Raw genomic sequence first — 22520 nt, 5'->3', positions numbered from 1 at the left:
CCCTTCTCCCCGTGTAGTCAGAGTGGCGCTGGCTACCACCCTCAAGCGTCAGATACACTTCTAGTAAATATAAATAGCCCAGAAAGTGAAGGAGAACACAGTCGCCCAGATAGCCGAATTGGTAAGGCATTCGTCATGTAATCGAAAGGCGTGGGTTCGGTCCCCACTCTGGGCGCGTGTTTTTCTTTCTTTCTTTCTTTCTTTCTTCTGTATATTTAAAAAAAAATGTTGACTTCATTAACCGTAGTAAAAAAGAAAAGAGCCTAACCACACCCCTATGCCTCCTTTGGCGTTGTAGACTGCTGACCTATTTTTCTGTATATATATATATATATATATATATATATATATATATATATATTTCCATACAGATATATATATATATATATATATATATATATATATATATTTCCGACAGACATTTAAAAATCCGAAAAATCCCTTTCACAGCCCATGCTGCAACATGAGCGTCTCATGCCGATATTCAAATATATGAGTGGAAATTTCAAGCCTTGCAATGGAGCAACCCTAATCAGAGCAGAAGAACAAGACTCACCATGCTCGCCCATGTCGTGATGTCTCTGGCCATGGTGGGCTTCGTGGCCACGGTGGTGGTCTATCAAACGGGAGCATAAAGCTACATTAGACGCCACAATTCAATTTGAGCTATGCATTTAAAAAGTGTTAGTAGTAACACCTTTCTTGATATGGAAGGCCACGGACCAGTCTGGGGAATGGAAGCACACGGCCACGCGATGAAAAGAACCGCTCTTCCATCTAGCGGCCGTGGTGGGAATAAGGGAACGTAATGCACGTCTTGTAAAAATACGTGGACACTTCGCAAGGATGAGAGTCTATTCTAGGTACACAGACCACTCTAGGCCCATTTTGACAGAAACTCTACCGATCAGGTGCAGTACATATTTCTTTGTCCAATGATAGTCCACTCCGGTACTTGGTCTAGCGTCTAAAAATGAGTTGATGACTGGGCGATGTTGTAAAAAGGAGGATTAATGACATAATTTGATTTTTCATACATTTTTCTGTTACTTTTTCATAAAAAATGTACAACGATGTTGTGATACTTTAATTGATATTTTTCTCTCCCTCGTGTGGGCACTTTCCGCACCAATGAGCGTTTCTCTCCTCCTCCTCCTCCTTGTGTGGGCTAAATGCGCTCAAGTTTCTCGTCTTTGTATAGCACTCCTTACCACATGCGCCACCTGGAGGCTGTGAGGTTTTTCAAAATAAATATAGATTGTGCGTGAGGTCCGCATATGTAAGCGTGTTGTAGGATCTACATGCAGGGAAGTTTGGGGGAACGCATTTTCAGTTAACGTGCAGCTTGCTGGCTGCATTGGCGTGGAGCTTGTGTGGAAGCACTTCACCACATCGTGGCAAGGGAGGAATGCCGGTTCAGTGCCTTTAAGAGTGTCATCAATGCAATGTTTTTTTGTTTTGTTTTTTGGTCACGCGTAATGCGAAATAACTGCCGAAAGGAGGCAGCGGCGTCAGCTACGATGTAGTTGAAGCCAGAAGATGTTGGATTAGTGTTCTCTAGGTCTCTTGCGCCGCGTGAAGGGCGACTCGCGGCCAGGAAACGAATCAATCTGTGCAGATACCCGAAGTAGTGCAACATTGGTCAGAACTTGCTGTGTGAAAAGTGTGCCGGGTCTGAGCTCTGGAATAACGCCGAATGATCCCGTGAATATACAAATGTCAGGTGGAGACTTGATATGCGTTTTGCTGAAGTCCTATACAAGGGCACCATGTACGCGGGAGCACCTATGGCCGCACCACAAGCCTTGATGACGCATGAATTTTGTCGCGTGCCTTCATGCTTGTTCTATGGGCGTTTCATGAGATTTAGCATTGATTTTCCTTGTTTCTTTTTGTTTAGTTAAGCTAAATTTTGGAGATGTTGCCGCTGCCTGCCGGGGTGCTAAAAATACCTGTGAAGGAGGCTATGCGCACGCTATCGTGCAGTCCTAACTGAATTACTATACGCACGACTTGCTGAGCAAACCAACTTGAATGCGTGTTGGGAGAAGCATGCGGGAAGGGGAGCAGCGTGAGGTGTTGAAAAAGGAAAAAAAGGGCGTTACGTGGCATGGCGGCAGGAGACATTCGTCTTTCGACGATATTTGCAACGAAGCAACCAGATACACAGGCCATTTTTTTTGCAACCAGCTCCTCAATGCAGTTATAGGCGAGGTGAACATTTTCTTTCACTAAATTTGTGGTTACAGCAATAAGTGAAACTACCAAGACATGCAACTACGCCGCATCTCAGCAGGACATTTCATACATAAAATCGATATTGGCTTAATTTTCTCATCTGTTCTTACGTGATCTTAGATTACAAGTAGCGCTACGTTGATCAAGAGGAAGAATTACACAATACTTTAAACCCAACTGCCTTCGCGAAAAAATACAATAAATAAGCGAAACTTCAACGCTGAACTTAATTACCTTTTCATGCCTAGTAACGTGACACGCAAGAGTTTTGTAAAAACAAATAGAAATGCAGCGTCCTTTCACACCAAATTACGATTTAGCCTCCAGTAAACCACACGGCGAAGTAGCTTATCCCAGCCCAATAATTGGCGTAGATTTTAGTGCCCGCGTGTAAATATATTCAATAAAATTTTGGAGAGGATGACTAATTGGAGAGTAGAGGAAGACTAAATCTAACTGCTAGCTAGTTTGAGTAGTAGCAACAGTCCAAGCCTTACCTAATACATGGTCATGCGTGAGATAGCGTCCTGCAAATAAAAAAAGCTGATCACGTATAGTGTCGTAGCTTCATTTAATGACGAGAAATACATTGTAGAACTTCAAAAAAGTTTTGTTCGTCTATTGTTGTTGATCACGATACAGTGAGAGCCACATGAACCCGGGAGTACACGGAACTAGGGAGTCAAATAACATCACTGGAGAGAAAAATATATTTTTGCAAAGGAAATAGCACAACAGCTGAGCACATTACTTTATTTTTGCCAGTACACGCCAAAGGTACAACCGCTATTCAAACTGCAACTAAAGGCATTTATGGCTCATGCAATAAGAAAATAATGTAGCCTCAAATACCAGCTGCCAGCATTTCTAGTATATGCGACCTCTCAATTAAGTTAGCTTACTATTATCTTCGAATCCTTTAAAACAAAATAGAATTAACCCGATGATAAATTACTCTCGAACTCATCAGTGCTCTTCGGAATACTTTGAAATTTTTTTGGAAAATCGCTAATTTGATGCAGGACATTCATGCAGCCACGGAGACACTGCAAACTTCACGGCTATTATTTAGTGCACTTGTGGTTCATAGTAACCGAACTGTGCAGAATTTGTAAGTTCATATCCTAGCATAGTTATAAACGCTGCGTAACGCCTAGTTTTTAAGAATCTTCACCTTCTGTGTAAAAAAATTGTGACAAGCGACAGAACCCCGCCTAGCCATAGCTGTCATATAGAAGCAACCCCCTGCTTCCGTAAGTTCGGGTCACTTTCATTTCCTGTCAATGTCCCTTGTAAACTACTAACATTTTAATACAGTAAAGCTAGCCTAAGGCATCTAACCTATAAATAACAAAATTCCCTCAGGGCACTTATTTGACCTGATTAATCAAATATTTTAGCCGAGTAGTTTAAATACAACATTACCCCATGACGTAAACTCGCTTCACAGCTTACACTGCAAAACTACCTTGTTTCTCGCAAAAATTTCAAATGTCTGCGTGCTGATTCCAAACCTTGCAATTGAGTACACCAAAAGAGTGCAAAAACAGAACACTTACCATGCTCGCCCCAGCTCTGGTAGCGTTTTCCATGGTGACCTCCGTGGCCACGATGGTAGTCTACCAAACGGGAGCATCAAATTACACCAAATCTCCTAAATAAATTTCAGCCATGCAACTGGAAATAAGAAATTACAATTTCTGCATGCTAGTTCCAAAGCTTTAGTTCAGACCACCTGATCAGTCTAGCGGAGTAGGACTCACCTTCTTCGACCCACCCGTGATGGCGTTCGCCATGGTGGCGTTCGCCATGGTGGGCTCCATGGCCAGGGTGGTGGCCTATCAAAAAGAAAATCAAGGTGCATCACACGCCATAATTCTATTTTTCATTGGAATGGGGTTTAACGCGCGGAAGGTACACCTGGAATATGAGGTGCGCTGTAGTAAAGAGCTTCGGATTAACTGTAACCACCTGAAAATCTTTCACGCGCGCCGAAACCTTCACACAAGGGTGTTTTCGCTTTTCAGTTCCACTTAAGAGTAGCCACCGCGACCAGAAATCTAATCCACGTCCTTGGGCGTAGCATAGTGTTTCATACGAATATATACTAGGGGGAAATCTGTCGCTGCAGCCGCAGGCCGCCGTGGGCGGCGCCATTGCCGCTAGCGACGTTCCTCGCCTCTATAGCTTAGCTAGCCATACGGCTTCTTTTTTGTCTCGAAGCCAGAATCAACAAAACGGGAAACATTTTTTTCTTGGTCATCATGCATGACGCTTCTACATAATCACTGACAAGTTAACCTTCCTGGGGGTTCAATTTATAATAACAAAACAAATTTGACGAACCGTCTACGGTAATATTGCTGCTTTTTTGCAGCCAGAGAAAACTTTTCGGCCTGTTCATGAGCCATGCCAAGGACAAGAGGAACGTGCCTGCCCGGTACATGACGGAACGCTCGCCGAAGTGCGGCTCCCCTAGACAGTGGTGCCGGATTTGCCTCTAGTATATATTAGTATGAAACTCTATGGTGCTCAGCACCACAACGCCCTAGCCACTGAGTCCCCGCGGCAGCTAGACGTCATTATTCAATCGGAGCTATTCAGCTGAAAAAAAAACAGTCTAAAATTTTTTCTTGGATGCTAACCAAGAATTTAAAGATTTTTTATCTCATTGCCACTGTATTCAGCAGCCATTTTTTAAAGCAGGAAGAAGGCCCCAACCAGCTACTTTTTAACGGTACATGCATCCATGAGATCATTTCATTTGCCCCGAAGAACTTTCCCTCCTATCAGCAGCGATTTGTTTGTTCTCCGCCTGATCCGTTCAGAAATATTTTGTTCTCTTGAAGTCCAGCCGTTATCTGTTTCAGCCGGAAAAGCCCTGCCAAACACCTATTCCTGTTAGTTTCGAACTTTGCCGCCTTGATACAAATTTTTCCACAGTCCCTGCTTTTGGAATTTAGCGGCTTAAAAAAGCAGCTATCACTTATCTATACCGTCGCTCCTCAATCAGATGTAAGCCTTCCTTTCGGGACGACCACTTTACAACTGTTCAAAGCTTTGGCTAGTTCGATAGTAAATAAAGCTATTTGCTTCCCTTGCTACAATTAGTATCTTGCTTGTTGGGAGTAACTACGAAAGGTGCTAGTGTGCTGTCATCCAAAAGCACATAATAGAGGAAGCTCACCCTTTTTGTTTACAAACGGGTACACTTGTTGCAGCGGTGATTATTAGTCTAAATGCTGCTTCACGTCCCTACCACAAGCTGCCAACATTTTCCCTTCAAGTCAGGCACGCAACAAATGTAGGTGGTTCTCAGTGCATGCCCAGCGCTCATACGAGGCGCATGAGGAATACGTCCATCTGGAGTAGCAACCAGTCAGAAAATGTGCCATACTGAGCAGCACAGTTCCTGGTGAGACAAGAACATTACTGATCGAAGGCTCCATAACCCTAAAAAAATGGCGCAGCTTCCACTAAGGGTGCAAGGCTGGAAAAACTGCAGAGCTGGTGGCCCCTCTCCCTTCGTCGGAGAAGCCGCTGTTGCACCCGAATGGATTCCCGAACTTGCCGCTGAAACTTCTCTATGACTGTAGGCACGGATCTTTTTGTCCGCCGCATTTCACATCGGTCCCAAAATGGACCGCGTAAGCACACGCTACAACCCGAGGCAACCGACTTCGCGATTTCGGCGTCTGTATACACGAGCTGTCCTGTGCGCCCCTTTTGAGGCGCGGACGCACGTAAAGCGGTTCTTTTTTTTTTTTTTTTTGCGTGCTCCTCACATGACGCAAGCCCACGCACAAGGCTGGACGACGCCACGCCACTGAACCAAGCTCAAGCTTAAAGGCCAACTGCACTCAAATTTCACCTCGACCAAATTTATTATTGATGCCTAGTAAGTACCCCCAAATCAGCTGGGGCACAAGTGGTAGCCCCGTGAAGCGCCTCGTTAATCATTCAGAAGCGTTTAAATAAGCGCCGCCGCAGACCACGCTGCACCTGCCAGCGGATCGCGTAAACAGCCATGACCGGCCTGTGACGTTCCAGCCGACGGGGGCTTCTTCCTCTGGCCAGCCACGCAGCTGGAGAACCGGTCGAGCTCTGCTGCGCGCGCTTCACCCATCTGCTGCCCCATGCGCGCGTAGAGCTTGCGCGCAGACTTTCTCCCGAGCTGGTGACCGTCCGGCCGCTCGCTGGACGGCTGCAACGTCACTCCAATGGCCGCGCTGTCCTCGGTTTCGGTTTCAAAATCGCCGATTTTGAGTCTACCAAACGGAAGCATCAAATTACATCAAATCTCCTAAATAAATTTCAGCCATTTAACTGGAACTAAGAAAGTACAATTTCTGCATGCTAGTTCCAAAGCTTTAGTTCAGACCACCTGATCAGTCTAGCGGAGTAGGACTCACCTTCTTCGCCCCACCCGTGATGGCGTTCGCCATGGTGGGCTCCGTGGCCAGGGTGGTGGCCTATCAAAAAGAACATCAAGCTACATCACACGCCATAATTCTATTTCTGATTGGAATGGGGTTTAACGCGCGGAAGGTACACCTGGACTATCAGGCGCGCTGTACTAAAGAGCTTCGGATTAACTGTAACCACCTGAAAATCTTTAACGCGCGCCGAAACCTTCACACACGGGTGTTTTCGCTTTTCAGTTCCACTTAAGAGTAGCCACCGCGACCAGAAATCTAATCCACGTCCTTGGGCGTAGCATAGTGTTTCATACTAATATATACTAGAGGGAAATCTGTCGCTGCAGCCGCAGGCCGCCGTAGGCGGCGCCATTGCCGCTAGCGACGTTCTTAGCCTCCATAGCTTAGCTAGCCATACGGCTTCTTTTTTGTCTCAAAGCCCAGAATCAACAAAAAAGGGTAACATTTTTTTCTTGGTCATCATGAATGACGCTTCTACATAATCACTGACAAGTTTACCTTCTTGGGGGTTCAATTTATAATAACAAAACAAATTTGATGAGCCGTCTGCAATAATATTGCTGCTTTTTTGCAGCCAGAGCAAACTTTTCAGCCTGTTCATGAGCCATGCCAAGGACAAGTGGAACGGGCCTGCCCGTACATGACGGAACACTCGCCGAAGCGCGGCTCCCCTAGACAGTGGTGCCAGATTTCCCTCTAGTATATATTAGTATGAAACTCTATGGTGCCCAGCACCACAGCGCCCTAGCCACTGAGCCCCCGCGGTGGTTAGACGTCCTTATTCAATCGGAGCTAATCAGCTGGGGAAAAAATAACAGTCTAGAAATTCCTCTTAGATGCAAACCAAGAATTTAAATATTTCTAATCTCATTGCCACTGTCTTCAGTAGCCATTTTTAGTGCATGAAGAAGGTCCCAACCAGCTACTTTTTAACTGTACATGCATCCGTGAGATCATTTCATTTGCCCCGAAGAACTTCACCTCCTATCAGCAGCGATTTGTTTGTTCTCCGCCTGATCCGTTCAGAAATATTTTGTTCTCTTGAAGTCCAGCCGTTATCTGTTTCAGCCGGAAAAGCCCTGCCAAACACCTATTCCTGTTAGTTTCGAACTTTGCCGCCTTGATACAAATTTTTCCACAGTCCCTGCTTTTGAAATTTACCGGCTTAAAAAGCAGCTATCACTTATCTATACCGTCGCTCCTCCATCAGATGTAAGCCTTCCTTTCGGGACGACCACTTTACAAATGTTCAAAGCTTTGGCTAGTTCGATAGTAAATAAAGCTATTTGCTTCCCTTGCTACAATTAGTATCGTGCTTGTTGAGAGTAACTACGAAAGGTGCTAGTGTGCTGTCATCCAAAAGCACATAATAGAGGAAGCTCACGCTTTTTGTTTACAAATGAGTACACTTGTTGCAACGGTGAATTTTAGTCTAAATGCTGCTTCAAGTCCCTACCACAAGCTGCCAACATTTTCCCTTCAGGTCAGGCACGCAACAAATGTAGGTGGTTCTCAGTGCATGCCTAGCGCTCATACGAGGCGCATGAGGAATACGTCCATCTGGAGTAACAACCAGTCAGAAAATCTGCCATACTGAGCAGCACAGTTCCTGGTGAGACAAGAACATTACTGATCGAAGGCTCCATAACCCTAAAAAAATGGCGCAGCTTCCACTAAGGGTGCAAGGCTGGAAAAACTGCAGAGCTGGTGGCCCCTCTCCCTTCGTCGGAGAAGCCGCTGTTGCATCCGAATGGATTCCTGAAGTTGCCGCTGAAACTTTTCTATGACTGTAGGCACGGATCTTTTTGTCCGCCGCATTTCACATCGGTCACAAAATGGACCGCGTAAGCACACGCTACAACCCGAGGCAACCGGCTTCGCGATTTCGGCGTCTGTATACACGAGCTGTCCTGTGCTCCCCTTTTGAGGCGCGGACGCACGTAAAGCGTTTCCTTGTTTTTTTTTGTTTTTTTTTTTCGAGCTTCTTGCTTGGCGCAAGCCCACGCGCAAGGCTGGACGACGCCACGCCACCGGACCAAGCTCAAGCTTAACTGCACTCAAATTTCACCTCGACCAAATTTATTTTTGATGCCTAGAAAGTACCCCCAAATCATCTGGGACACACGTGGTAGCCCCGTGAAGCGCCTCGTTAATCAGCCAGAAGCGTTTAAAAAAGCTCCGCCACAATTCAAGCTGCACCTGCAGGCAGATCGCGTAAACGGAAATGACGCGCCTGCGACGTTCCAGCCGACGGGGGCTTCTTCCTCTGGCCAGCCACGCAGCTGGAGTATCGGTCGAGCTCTGCTGCGCACGCTTCACTCACCTGCTGCCCCGAGCGCGCGTACAGCTTGCGCGCAGACTTTCTCCCGAGCTGGTGACCGTCCGGCCGCTCGCTGGACGGCTGCAACGTCACTCCAATGGCCGCGCTCTCCTCGGTTTCGGTTTCAAAATCGCCGATTTTTGCTGGCCGCTTGCGGCGTCCACGCACGTATTTTAGCTGTTGTATTTTGCATGTTGCTTACTTTTTAAGCTGACTATACGAGTAGTTTTGGCATTTAAACATCTAAAGCGCCTACGAACGGCTCAGTTGCGGCAGTGAGGCCTATGCCAGCGAGCGAGTGATCGGACGGACGGACGGGCGGACGGACGGACGGACGAACGGACGAACGAACGAACGAACGAACGAACGAACGAACGAACGAACGAACGAACGAACGAACGCTCACTTGAGAATGAACGAGCGGTCTAACAGACGAACGACCGGCTGTTGAAACTCACATTTATTTGCGAACTTGCCGCTGAAAGTTATCCATGCCTGCGGGCTTTCAAATCTCTACCAAAGTGGACCTATAACTAGCACGCGCGAGAACCCGCGTCCAAGTTCAAAGCTAACGCTGCGAATAACCCAAAGAAAATAATGCTGTGCGCCCGCAATGCTACGATAGCTCAGTCTAACCACATAAGGCGCCTTATGTGAAATCTTTTTTCTTTAAATTGCACGCGGAAGTATTACCTGTTAAAACTTGGATAATTCAAAAAGGTTTGTTTGTTCCCTGGGGCTCAGACTGCTTGGTTTGTAAAAAGCCGGAAACAGTAGAGCACGCATTCATATACTGTTCGGACGGGGTGTTCCCGTGGGACGTTTTGCAGAGAACACTAAAAAAGGATTTGCGGTTGGGCAGCCATGGAATCAGGTTCTTGGCCGTTGAAAACTACGGCCGCGTCCCGTATGACCTTTTGATGTTGCTGGCCCTGCATAGTATCTCAAAATCTCGAATGGAAGTTCGCCATAATGATGTTGATGTGAGGCCGAGCAGAGAGTTCTTCTGCCAGAGTGTACGGGAAATCTTAGAAGTGTATAAAGCCCAACATTTTCCACCTGACTGGTTAAATGTGTTGGAAAGTGTGGCATGGCTTCCGCCTTTTTAAAAATCACACACTAGCGAGTGACGTGCTGGTGTGTTTTCAAACTTTGTAATCGTTTTTTTTTTGTTCGTAATGTGTACACCAAAGGCAGGCAATAAAGAAAACAAAACTCCCACCTCCTCTCGCGGGAACCCCTGTGTAGATGCGACGCATAGGCGGAGTGACTAAGGGACCGCGTTTTATAGCGCGCATAACGTTGAGGGGACTGCGTAAGCAGGTCCCAGTCGATGACGACGTTGGCGTACTTGTAAAGCGGCGTGGACTCTAGGTGTTTGAGCCAAGCGTGGATGTTGCTTCGCCGGAGAACGGCACACCGGTTATATGCGCAGCGCGCCCGAAGGAGAGGAAACCGCGGTAGAGAGAGTACTGCACATGCGCCGGCCGGCCCCAGCGCGTCTGCCGCGGCTATGACGCAACGTGCCGCGGCTATGACGCAACACAATCCAACACAATCCACTTTAATCCAATCCAAATCCAATCCAATCCAAGCCAAGCCAATCCAATCCAATGCCCCTCGCGAGAGAGTGTTCGCTATCGGAGAGGAGAGGGGGTGAGCACGGAGAGCGCAGCTGGCGCGGCGAGGAGAATGGGGGAGGGGCGGACAACGCCGACGACGACGACGACGACGCCGGAGGGACAAGGCGAGTGAATCAGATGCTCTGCATCTAAAAAAGCGATTAAAGCTCAGTCAGAGAGACGCCGGTTTTCGAACGCGCGGGACCCAAGCTCAATTCCCAAGATGGGACGCGTTCTTTTTCTTTCTAATTTTAGAGTTTTTCTTTTCGCCTTGGACAACGTGCAGCCGGGTTAGACCGCCCCGCTGCTAAAAACGGCGTACACCTCTCCGGGTGGTGATGCGTGAAGGCCATAATATCAAGATTCGTTTACTTCATGGAACACTTGGATGACCGACAGCTAGCTTGCCCTATGCGCACACAAGTCATGCGAAAAGCATGGCTTGTGTGCGCATGGCATGTGGGCGACCCGACATTATGTGTATGCAACATTGCACTCTTTTCATTCGAAAGACGACGTACTGAGCTCATTGCAACACTAGTTTGGAGGCCGTTCTTAAGCTTTCCCCAGGCGGAAAGACTCGGTCAGCACCGTACGTCCGAATTTGTCAGGCGGCACTGTTAGACGGCTCTATCAGTGAAGACAAAACATTTAAGATCAGTAAAGTATAAGGACGAAAGAAAAAAGGAAATAGAAATACACGAGGCGCTGTATTTCTTTTCGTTTATTTACTTGCGCAGACCCCTTTTACGGCTCTGAGCGTTAAAGTTAAAAAAAACATTTGAACTACGACAAAATGACGAAATGCTGTGCATGTTCCTTTGGTGAGCGAATAGATGACATGTGCTTGCCGCATTTCTGGCATGCTTCTAGACACCCACACTTCTTGCTTCTTGCTAGCCGTTATTGCTATGCCGATGCATTTGAAAACTCTCCGCTGGTGCCACAGCCTCTCATAAAGGTGTATTTTTCTGCGGTACAGTGAATTGGCAGGGGTGAAGTCCGGACAGACAGGCAGGACAAGTACACCTTTTCCCCTAAAATGCTCGTCTCCGTCGCCTGCGCATCTACAGCTGAACAGGTCTTCTATGGCGGACGTTACACTGAATCAGCCGTGCGATAAAGCCTGTACTACTCGCTAATCCTCGGATAATTGGGTAGTAATGTGTTCGGGATGACATTATGCATTGCAGTTGCTCCGCCCCCCCCCCCCCCCCCCCCCCCAAGCAGAAGCCCTTAACTCCACGCCGACCTTTCTTGCGCTGAACTTCTCGCAAAGCAAAGCTTTCTATACCCATTTCTTCTACGCCAAAAAGTGAATTTGTCTGTAAATGCGCTGGACTAGCAAAAACCAGCACAGAAAATAAAGTGCACTAAATGTTCATCATCTGCTTACCCACAAGGTAGCCATAGCCTGAAAGAAACAAGAGTGAACGTATATTATTCATGTTGTGGCGAAGAACACTGTTACGTCGCTAACACAACAAGATGGTGCATTTTCGAACTTCCTGTCATGGGCTTTCGACGTTTGTATCTTGCAGGTAGTTTGTTTCGGTTAATGGATGCTACTTCAAATGGAGACAAAGATTGTGCGATGATATCTGTTTGTCAGTGATAGCATAAGCCATCGCAGTTCCCAATTATTGACGGGCACGAATACAGCACATGGATTGAACTCAACTGCAGATTAGTAACTTCGGCTCAAAATTAAGTCAAAGGAGAACTAAAAACTTTGTAGAAAGAGCAGAAAACAAACGTAGAAACTACCACATTCGCTTACTGTTTGGGCGTTTATTTGGTACTGTTTATTTTTTTCCTCTTCGGGTGTACAAAAATTAACACACAACGCTGTTCGCATGGCTTCCTGATTCAATAACCGGTGAGAAGCATTTGAGACTATCAGCCCGAAATGACCGGCATTTTGACCGCAAACCGTTTAACCAATGTACTTTCTCCGTAAAACCATTGCACGTACGTAGTCCCACTTTATGTATTCGTGCACAATCTCAAGCACAATAGTCAGTGATACCTGTTCAAAATAAATGCGTAATCATTACATAATCCTTATGGGATTGCCCCCACGGAAAAAACCGCGCTCGTCCCCTCATATGTGCTCAATAAAAGAAAGTTCAGTGGCAACGTGTCAAGATTGGTGATCCCAGACGCGTTCGTAATTTTCGGTACGTGTTACTATAAACGAAAATTTTTTTAACGCCAGATCCTTTTCCTGTCAGTTCAATATTTAGGCCAAGTATAAAGCAGTAGTAAAACTTACATCCAACGATACAAACAGCCAGCAGGAGAGCGACGGTGAGCTTCATCATGCTGTCAGTGTGTGCGGTACCTGCAACAAAAGCATCCCATCAAAAATTAAGCGCACTTGTACAGTAGACCGCTAAAGCTTGTTTCTCTATAATGATTGAACATATGGATGTGCCACTGTTATTCACTAAATACGTCCTTTTGATGACACCGTTCTAAAATAGTTTGTAACAGTAATCTCAGTAAAAATTACAGAATAAAACCACTTCAATTTTTTAATTAGAATTACAAGAACTGAGCGAACTCTTGACACAGTGTATAACGATAATTACACCCGCAAATGCAATTTTCTTGAGCTTAAAATAATGTCATTAAGATGAATGCCGGAGCCAAAATGCCGTTCTGTCTCGCACACGAAGCAAAGCCCCCAGCACTGAGTTGCTGTGGGAGTTTCTTTCGATAGACCGAATTTTCATTCCTCGTTGTGCTAGGCGCAAGATAGCATATTTAAAACATTTTAGATGAATTCACACTGCATTCTCCTATCAAAAGAACGTTAAGTTAAATATATTGGTACATTCAAGCATTTTAAAGCATTTACTTTAAAGAAACGCGACAAAAATAGCCGCGTATATAAATTCTCGTGCAAATGCAACCATACATAAAATTTCGCAGTCACAACAAGACCAAGGAATGCGCACCGAAGGTAGCCTTCCCAAGGAAAAACAGATCGACGAATGTCCTAGTGAGGCGACGTTAATGGGTAGAGTGGCAATTCAGCGCCTTTTATACAAATTTAACCATAGTCACGGTTATTGAACGCACGTGTTTGGGTCCGCCCCAAACCAGGAAGCCGAGCTAAAGCGTCCTTCTTCCTTGTTTGAAACCCATCTGGCGCATGTACGTTCTCTGTCGGAAAAGAAATTTTTGTGTTGCATTTACAATATGCAAACCCGGTAGAGAGAGGCACGTCTAGTGCGATGACACCTCTGTGAACCCGGCAAAATTAGCAGTGCTCTTCTGCGCACGTGCAACAAGGCAATGAACTCCGAGTGTTCATTAGAGCTAGAGGGTATGCCAGCGATCTGGCACCTGTACTAAGTTCAGTGAACCTCACAAGCAACATAAGCGTAGCCTGTTGGTCCTTCTCTTGGCCTTTCATGCACGAAGCTACGTTTCCGTACCAATACTTTTCGTGACAAGTAACAGAGCAATCACTGCATGCAATGGCGAGCCTGGTGCTTTTAAAGACGATAGTCTTTTTTGGGCCACTTAAACCCAGAAATTTTGGTCGTCTGTCTGTCTGTCTGTCCGTTCGTCCGTCCGTCCGTCCGTCCGCCCGTCCGTCCGTCCGTCCGTCCGTCCGTCCATCCGTCCATCCGTCCGTCCGTCCGTCTGTTGGTCTGTCTGTCTGTCTGTCTGTCTGTGACTCGATTCATCCACCCGGCCAAAGTGAAACGAACTCTGCGCAATAGCTTATATACTAACAGCGAAATCGAAACGTCTAAGTCCAGTTTATATGTTCATACTTGCCAATATTGTTGAACAAGAACAAGACGTTACGCAAATATAATACAGAAAAGTAATACACAAGGGATATTTACAGTGTTCGCTTATAAAAAATTCACAGATGCTTGACTTTTGCGAAATGAAATGCTACATCTACTGCAGAAAAAGCTTGCACTGTCGTCTGCAGTCGCCCGCGCCACTATAGCTTTTGGCGGCATTTTAAGAATTCAAGCGGCAACAGTTACGAAAGGTTCCACTAGATAGGTTCCACGTTCTGCTTGGAACGCACGTGGACTAGGGAAACGCGGTTCTATAAACGTTGAAGTAGGGCGCCTCGATTCACGCGCGTCTCCGCCGTACGGCAGCGCTGGCATCGAGGCACCCGGCCTGGAAGTGGAACGCGGTAAATTTAAATTGACCTCAGCAAACCTTTAGCTTGTTTACCTTGGGAGGAGCGCGACGCAAGAGGAACAACATGAGAGGTGAGCAGGAAAGCGAAAGGAGGCATTTACTTGGAAAATGTCGACAAATACTATATAGTCTTTTGTCGGCATTTGCAACGAAAGTAGTAGATACGCGGCCAATTTTTTGGCAATTATTTGCTAAAGGAAGTGCACAGTGGCCTTGTTTAAGGAAATTCCAAAACTATGTCTACGGGCAGCGTGAGGTTCTCAAAAAGGACAACTATGCACAGGCAACGTGTGTCTGTGCTGTCTGTGAAGATGCAACCATGTTCATGCCGCTATTAAAGTCGCGGTTTGCTCTTCCTTCCGTACTGTTGCAAAATCGGAATACAAGACTTCTAGACAGAGTACGGCTTGACAAAACGCGAAGCTTGGTGTAAGAATGCATGCAGTCGTTTCGTTTTAAACTGGTTAAAGCACGAAACTCAATACATTTACAGTATGCAGTATAAGGACATTGTCACGGCAGCAACCACGCGACTACGGGATTTCGTTCCGCTTAGTCTCTTGAAGGATTTAGAAAAGTTGACGAAGGGCAAGAATTGCAACCGTGGCATCGGGAGCCCAGGCAGCAACGCGCAGAAAGGTTGTCCAGGCCTCGTTTAGCAAAACCTCGTGTGAGTGATGACGGGTGTGTTTATCTTTGCTTGATGCCGTAATAAAATCCGAGTGCTGCCTTCACAAACTTGGACTCAGTGTTGTACACGTTCCTCTAGAACAGGAACGACAGCTCGCTCCTCGTTCCTTCTTAATTTTGAAACGAGTTCCCGTTACAAGTTCCTTTATTGCGAAAGGAACGCGTTCCAGTTCCACTTCGAACACTGGAACGTGTCGTTACTTTTACGTTACATTTGATTTTTAAATTAAAATATGGTGTCGGATAATCCTGAGGCGAAATAAAGTGAGAAATTTGAAACTCACATCGAACTTTATATGAATATGAACACCGCCGCCAGCAGAGTATCTGGAGACAAACAGAATCCAAAGGAACGCTCTAGAATTTTTTTCAGGGAGCACCGGACAAACTCCAGGCATGTCTAACTGCGACTTTGGTGCTCGTCTATTATAGGTGCAACACATATGGCACTTTCCACTTCGATCTTACAAAAGCCCAGTAAGGTTACAGCGCTTCAGATGTGCAAATAGAAAGTTGCTCACATGCAGGAACATAATTAAATTTCTTGCATAAAAAACTTCTTCAAAAGGAACAATACATAGGTCTTTATGTCATTCAAAGCGAACGAGATTAGCTATACATGAAATTCGCTTTGGCCATGCGGGTCTACATGGCGAAAAAATGCTGTTCGATAATGATAGCAGCGGCGAACAAAAAACTCGCAGAATTGCAAGATAACAACGTAAATGCGTTCAGAATATCTTCAACCTTTCACTGTTTTAAAACAAACCAAATTACCTTTCACAGAAAAAGCGTATCTCTATTTTAGGTGACATTCACATCAGAATCCGAGGCAAGTAAGTACTTTAGACGGATCTGTTGCTGGGCGAACCGGTGCACATTATCGAAAGTTGTAAGCTGTGCTAAGGAAAACACCACACAGAGAGAAGTGCACAAAGACCGGTGCAGACTTGCAACAATTATTTCACGCAGAAACATACATAAATAAAGGCGGGCATATCATTGCTCACGCGCGAAAACGAAAGAACAAAACAAATCTACAAAAACTTGTGGTGAGGATTTTCACAAACGCTCCTCGATAAGCAACTCTGTTCGTCGACCTTCGTGTGACCTCTCTCAGGTACTGTCCATATGAGGCGCGACGAAATTAGGTCCAACAATGACGAAATTCCTGTCCTTTGTCAACACGTCACGTGCAATAAAAAAAGACCTGACACTCCCGTTGACCGATTCCCGCCAGATCGGCGACATACCGCGCCGTGAAGAACTGCGCGCATACTTTGTAAGTTCGAGCAGTACAACATCCCGAGACACTCCGGCGCTCCCAGCTCTATTGATAGCCGGTGACCCTTCGAATGACCTCACAGCGAGCGCAACTCTTCCGACAACAACGCACCCACGCCCCGCACGCACTAATGCGGTAATTACCCCTGACAATATACAGCTACGGTGGTTTCACAAGGCACCCGCAGCGCCGCTCGGACTTAGGTAACCTTTCCCCGGCAGGGAACAATTCTATCGGCCAGACACGCATCCTAGCTTCCCCAGGCGAACGGGGATAGGTGAAAAGCATTCTCGCGGCTGCGCTATTCACCCGTCGAACGCCGCGTAAGCTCAACCGGCATGAAAGCAAGCAGAAGCAGCGGCCCGCTGCTTGGTTAATCTTCTGCTATTGACCTTAGATGAAGTACGTTCCGCTGAAGGGCGGGTCAATTGGCGAGCTTATAGGAAGAGAAACACAGTAGCGACTAGTGGATTTTAGATGCAAAGCATTCCTTGCTCGGGGGGATGTCCCGCGTCCGTGCCCGTCCGCAGCGCCTCTGATGATGATTGTGGCAGGATGCCCCTAGGGATTGGCCAACCAAAGAATCCATCACGAGATAGCTTCGCGTTCAACCACCGTCGTCATCTTCCCGCAGGGGAACCGCTGAAGAAGTAGGAGGAGGAGAAGACAAAGCTGAGAAGAGGAGGGCGTGTACGTTGCTCTCGCCCCGTCCGCAGCGCCTCTGGTGATGATTGTGGCAGGATGCCCCTAGGGATTGGCCAACCAAAGAATCCATCACGAGATGGCTTGGCGGGCGTTCAACCACCGTCGTGGTTGAAGAAAACCGCTGAAGAAAAAGAAGAAGAAGAAGAAGAAGACAAAGCTGCGGAGAGGAGGGCGTGTACGTTGCTCTCAGCCGGTGCACCAACGTCAACAACCTTTACCTCACCAACGCTGACGGAGACTATCGATTCTACCACAGAGACGACATCGACAAGAACATTATGGACGAGTTTCGGCGCCTCGAGAACCACCGCCTACTCACCGTAACACAACATTACTTGCGTGCCTTTGCCACCGGCGTGGACGTGGGCACGGAATTCCCTCTGGCGCAACTGCACACCAGATCACTCAACATAACGGCAACACAATGGAACCGCACGGAACCCCCATGATGCTTCGCATCCTCATCGGGGTTCCCCACGGGAAGATGGTGTAATTTTTTTGTACTCGAGCCTTGGCATCGAAAACAGCCAAATCCTAGCGATGTAACGTTTGCTGAAGGAACGCCGCTCCTTCCGTTCCTTCATAAACCTAGCGAGTTCCCGTTAGAGTTCCACCGACTTTAATGGAACGATGGCGTTACTTCGTTCCTCCAAAAAGGAACTAGTTCCAGGAACGCCGTTCCTTGGAACGCCGTTCCGTACAAGTTGGACTTTCCCAAAATTTCACATACCTTTAGTTATTCGTGTACATTTTTTCGCTGCAACGGTTAAACCTATTCTGATATTTCCTCACGATGAATAAAACTTAGGAATTCAAGCAATGCCCAGAGGGCTCGGTTAATATCTTAAAGTTCGAACTTGGTTCGAACCCGTTCATTCGAGTCATACGGTCATACGGCAGCCTCTCCAAGGCTGCCGTATGACCGTATGACTCGAATGAACGGGTGATCAGACGACCCCGTATTTTTTCTTTGTATTTTTGCGTGCTCCTCACGTGAAACAAGCCCACGCGCAAGCCTGGACGACGTCGGGCGTTCCTCAACAGGCGCGCCCTCACGTTCGCTGGGAATGTTTTCTTGGTATTTTTTAAGAAGTCCACAAGACCAAGCTCAAGCTTAAATAGCTCTCTTGTTGATAAACTGAAGCTGAAACTAAGGTGACTTCATTTAGCATACGGGAGGAGGAGCGTGACGTGTCTATAAGGGGAAGGCCGATCACTGATTCCAAGGTATAAACTGTAATGCCCAAGCAGGAGGCAGTTCGCACAGCCATGCCAGGAGGGCTTTCCTGTCTGCAGCACTATGCAGTCGCTCGACGTGGTTGAGGACTCGCTGTAGAACATGGGGTGCCAGGGGCCAAGCCCCTCCTTCAGCTAGGGTTTTTGCGCATTGCGATGAGCCAAGCCAAAATAGCATTATGGCAAGGACTGCGAGGTCCGGAATTCTTGGTCTCCTGTTTCCTCTGCCGAGTTGGTTTGATGGTGACCAGGGGCTTAGCGTACATTCGCGACGCCGCAGGTTTGGCTGAAATGTCTTCGCCCATCCCATGCACGTCACTTGAGTTCATACTCGTGGCTGTACAAAGAGTGAAACCACAGACTTATAAAAGCATTTAACCACACCTTTTATTACTTCAAAGAGGTATTTTCGCTCGGGTTAAAACAATGCATGATTCATGAACGGTCATTGGTTGAGTTGTATTGGTGAAAGACATAAGTGGAAAACGTTTTTAATATAAATTAAAGGAAGCTCAAACCAGGTGTCAGACAATCTCATTTATCCTTCGTCTCTGCCGTCACCAAAGGAGGCGACGAGATCGGCGGCAGAGATAGAGAAGTGAGATGTCATGCGTTGGTATGAGCTTCATTTAATTTCGATATATCCTAACGCGTGCGCAAGGCACGCACACGGCTGCTACACGTACCATGGGAGGATTGCACAGCGGCGTGAGAGGTCGCGTGACGCTATCACGCGGCATTCAGCGGGACCGCAAGTGGTAAACACGCAGAAGTGCTAGGTGAGTGCACCGTCTGTCCCCCCGTCTCCGCGTAGGCTCGTACATCAATCGGTAACACAACGCGCTCTCCGTTTCTCTATTTGCTCCAGGTTTGATTCCTGGCTTTGCCGGTAACTTCCTTTGTTTTTTGCGGGAGTTTTCTGTTGACACCAACGGTCGCAACAGAACCCTTGGGGGAAGACATAAAAGTCTTCGCTCTAAAACAAGGTCTAACAATTGTAAAAGGTGGTGACGACTGCTCGAATGAACAAGTACAACAATGCTGATAGCTAAACAACAGATCTACGCCAGCCTGAAGGGAACAATCGCGGTGGTCATAAGAATTGCGCACGCAGTTTAGGCGCAAACCAAACCGCAAAGGGTGGAGGACATGAGTGGAGGAGGATGAAAAAAGGGTGTTGAGCTCAACACTCTTAAAAAAGGGTGTTGAGGATTCTCACCACCCTAAAAAAAGGGTGTTGAGCATCCTCACACCCGTTTTTGAGGTGATGGCATGCGCAGTGGCAATGTGAATCGGCGGAGCGCGCAGCATTTAACACAAACAGTCAACACGCACGAGTTACAGTTAGAACATCAATAAATTAAGCAAGAAAGGCAACGGGATGCAAGCGGTACAGGAAGTGCATACTTATTTTTTTTTCTTTATTGCCTGCTTGGCGACAACACAACACGCACTGTTCAGTACACACATTACTAGCTCCAGCCACCAATCGGCTGAAGGGAGTGGGTTAAAAACATCTTAAATTGCGCTAGAACATCCAGAATGGGTAACCACTCAGGCTCTTCCGGCATCACTCGATAAACTTCTCTTATATAAGCTACGCTTTCAAAGTAGTACTCTCGCACTGTGCGAGCATCCTCTTCGGCATTTTGAACCGCCATGCGAGTTTTCCACATAGAATGCAGACTAAGTGCCATGAACATATCATAGGGCACGCCTCCATCCTTGTTTACGGGCAAAAAGCGAATGCCATAAGGCGTTAATGGTAAGTCTTTTTTCAGGGTTCGTTGAAGGATGTCCCAGTGAAACACCGCATCCAAACAGTCCAGAAAGATGTGCTCAATTGTTTCCAGCTTTTGGCATAGTCTACAGTTAAGTGTCCATGGGTGTACATATAGTCCTTTTTCCTGCATCCAGGGTTTTACCGGAAGCGTGCCGCTATGAAGTTTAAAGAAGAAAGATTTAACAGATGAACGTACTGGCATTCGTTTCACTCTTTTTAGAACATCTTTTCCTGAACCCACTGCATATAACTGACGATAAACCGGAACAGGCAGACACACATCAATCATATCTTTGTACAAACGTTTCCGCGGCACATTACTCAAATACTCCGAGGAAAACCTAACCGTTAAAATCCTAAAAGCATCCACAACTTCGCGCAAGAACCCACGCACACGTACACATCGCATTTCAGTAGTTGAAACTACGTAGTCTGGAATGGCATCACGTAGTCGGACTTGTACCACAGTACGTAGAAAGCAATCTCTCTGATCTCTCAGAAACATAAACCTAGAAATTATTTGTCGGATAAACAAATGTGCCAGTCCCAATCCACCACTTTTCACCGAGCGAAACAAATTAGTTCGACTCATGCGCTCTTAACTTGAGCCCCACAAAAACACCGCAAACACTCTGTGCAGCTTTTGTATGTTCCTTCTTGACATACAAATCGCCTGTAGGACGTACCATACCTTGGCAACAGCAAACACATTACATACTGATGCACGGGCAAACATTGACAGATCCCTTCACCCCCATTGTGTTAATTTCTCTCTAACTCTATCAGTTTCTCCGTCCCAGTACTCTCTAGCATCCTGGTAGTTTTCAAGGGGGATGCCCAGATACCTGGCCGGAGTTGTCGTCCAAGGCATGTTCTCAAAAAATACTGGCTTACTTTGCCAGTCACCGTGCCAAAATCCTATGCACTTGTTCCAATTAACTGCACTGGCAGACAACTCGCAAAATCGCTTTAGATCGTTCACCACCTCCCTCACACTTTTCCTATCACTACAAAAAACAGCGATGTCATCGGCATATGACAAAATTTTAACTTCACTGCAGTGCAAACGGAATCCCTGTATATTTTCATTTTGAAGAATCTTTAAACAAAAGGGTTCAAGATAAATCGCAAACAACAAGGGACTCAAGGGGCACCCCTGCTTCACCGACGACAGTATATCAAAACTTCGTCCCACTTTTTTGTTTACAATAACACGAGCTGAGCACTGAGTGTACGACATCTTTACACCTTCGAGGATGACGGATCCTACGTTAACGTGTTCTAACACTGAGAAAAGAATGTTATGCGCAACACGGTCAAAGGCCTTCTGCAAATCAATTTGGATCATCGCCACGTGGCCCCCTAGAGCGTCGCAACACTCTAATACACTTCTTGCGACATGAATATTGGTAAAAATAGATCGTCCCTGAATTCCACATGTTTGATGGGTTCCAACAATTGTTTTTATTACTCCTTGCAATCTTCTAGCCAAAACCTTCATGAAAATTTTGTAATCAACATTCGTTAAGCTGATTGGCCGATACGACTCTACCGCCAACAGCTTTTCAGGATCATCAGTTTTAGAAATTAACACAATATGACTATTCCGGAACGAAGGCGGTGTTCTCTTGGATTCATACGCTTCCGTTATGACCCTGTACAAAATTACTGCTATATCTTCTTTGAAGAACTTGTAAAACTCGGTTCCCAATCCATCTGGCCCCGGTGACTTCCCTATGGATAATTCGTCGATGGCGTTATTTATCTCTTGCAAACTGATCGGCGCCTCCATGCTTGCTCTGTCATCATCCCTTAACTTTGGCATTGACGGCAAGAAAGTTAGCTCGTAATCTTTACTGCCTTGCTTTTCAGTTCCCAGCAGTTTCTTATAATGTTCAAAAAACGCGCGCTCCCCGACTTTAGGGTCCCTAGAAACCACATTATTGTATCGAATAGCTTTAATCTCATTCTTTTGCGCATAACCCTTTTCGTCACTAAGGGAACGTTTGGTCGGCGTTTC

General features: G+C 46.4%; 1 protein-coding gene across 1 annotated transcript in view; it reads right to left on the bottom strand.

Annotated features, from left to right (window-relative positions):
* LOC144139619 (uncharacterized) overlaps positions 1-22520 on the bottom strand; it is a 39872-nt gene that overhangs the window by 5022 nt on the left and 12330 nt on the right. Inside the window, exons 2-8 of the mRNA XM_077671915.1 lie at positions 12895-12963; positions 12016-12033; positions 6651-6710; positions 4002-4076; positions 3798-3857; positions 2736-2765; positions 557-616 (exon numbers count right to left, since the gene is read on the bottom strand). Of these exons, the coding sequence (XP_077528041.1) occupies positions 557-616; positions 2736-2765; positions 3798-3857; positions 4002-4076; positions 6651-6710; positions 12016-12033; positions 12895-12963 (372 nt within the window). The remainder of the gene's footprint in view (positions 1-556; positions 617-2735; positions 2766-3797; positions 3858-4001; positions 4077-6650; positions 6711-12015; positions 12034-12894; positions 12964-22520) is intronic.

Source organism: Haemaphysalis longicornis, unplaced genomic scaffold (genome assembly GCF_048455015.1).
Source record: "Haemaphysalis longicornis isolate Haplotype H1 unplaced genomic scaffold, Haemaphysalis longicornis Haplotype H1 scaffold_5, whole genome shotgun sequence".
NCBI classification, from domain to species: domain Eukaryota; kingdom Metazoa; phylum Arthropoda; class Arachnida; order Ixodida; family Ixodidae; genus Haemaphysalis; species Haemaphysalis longicornis.
Note: the sequence above shows the minus strand (reverse complement) of the source record. Positions and strands in the feature narration are given on the sequence as shown.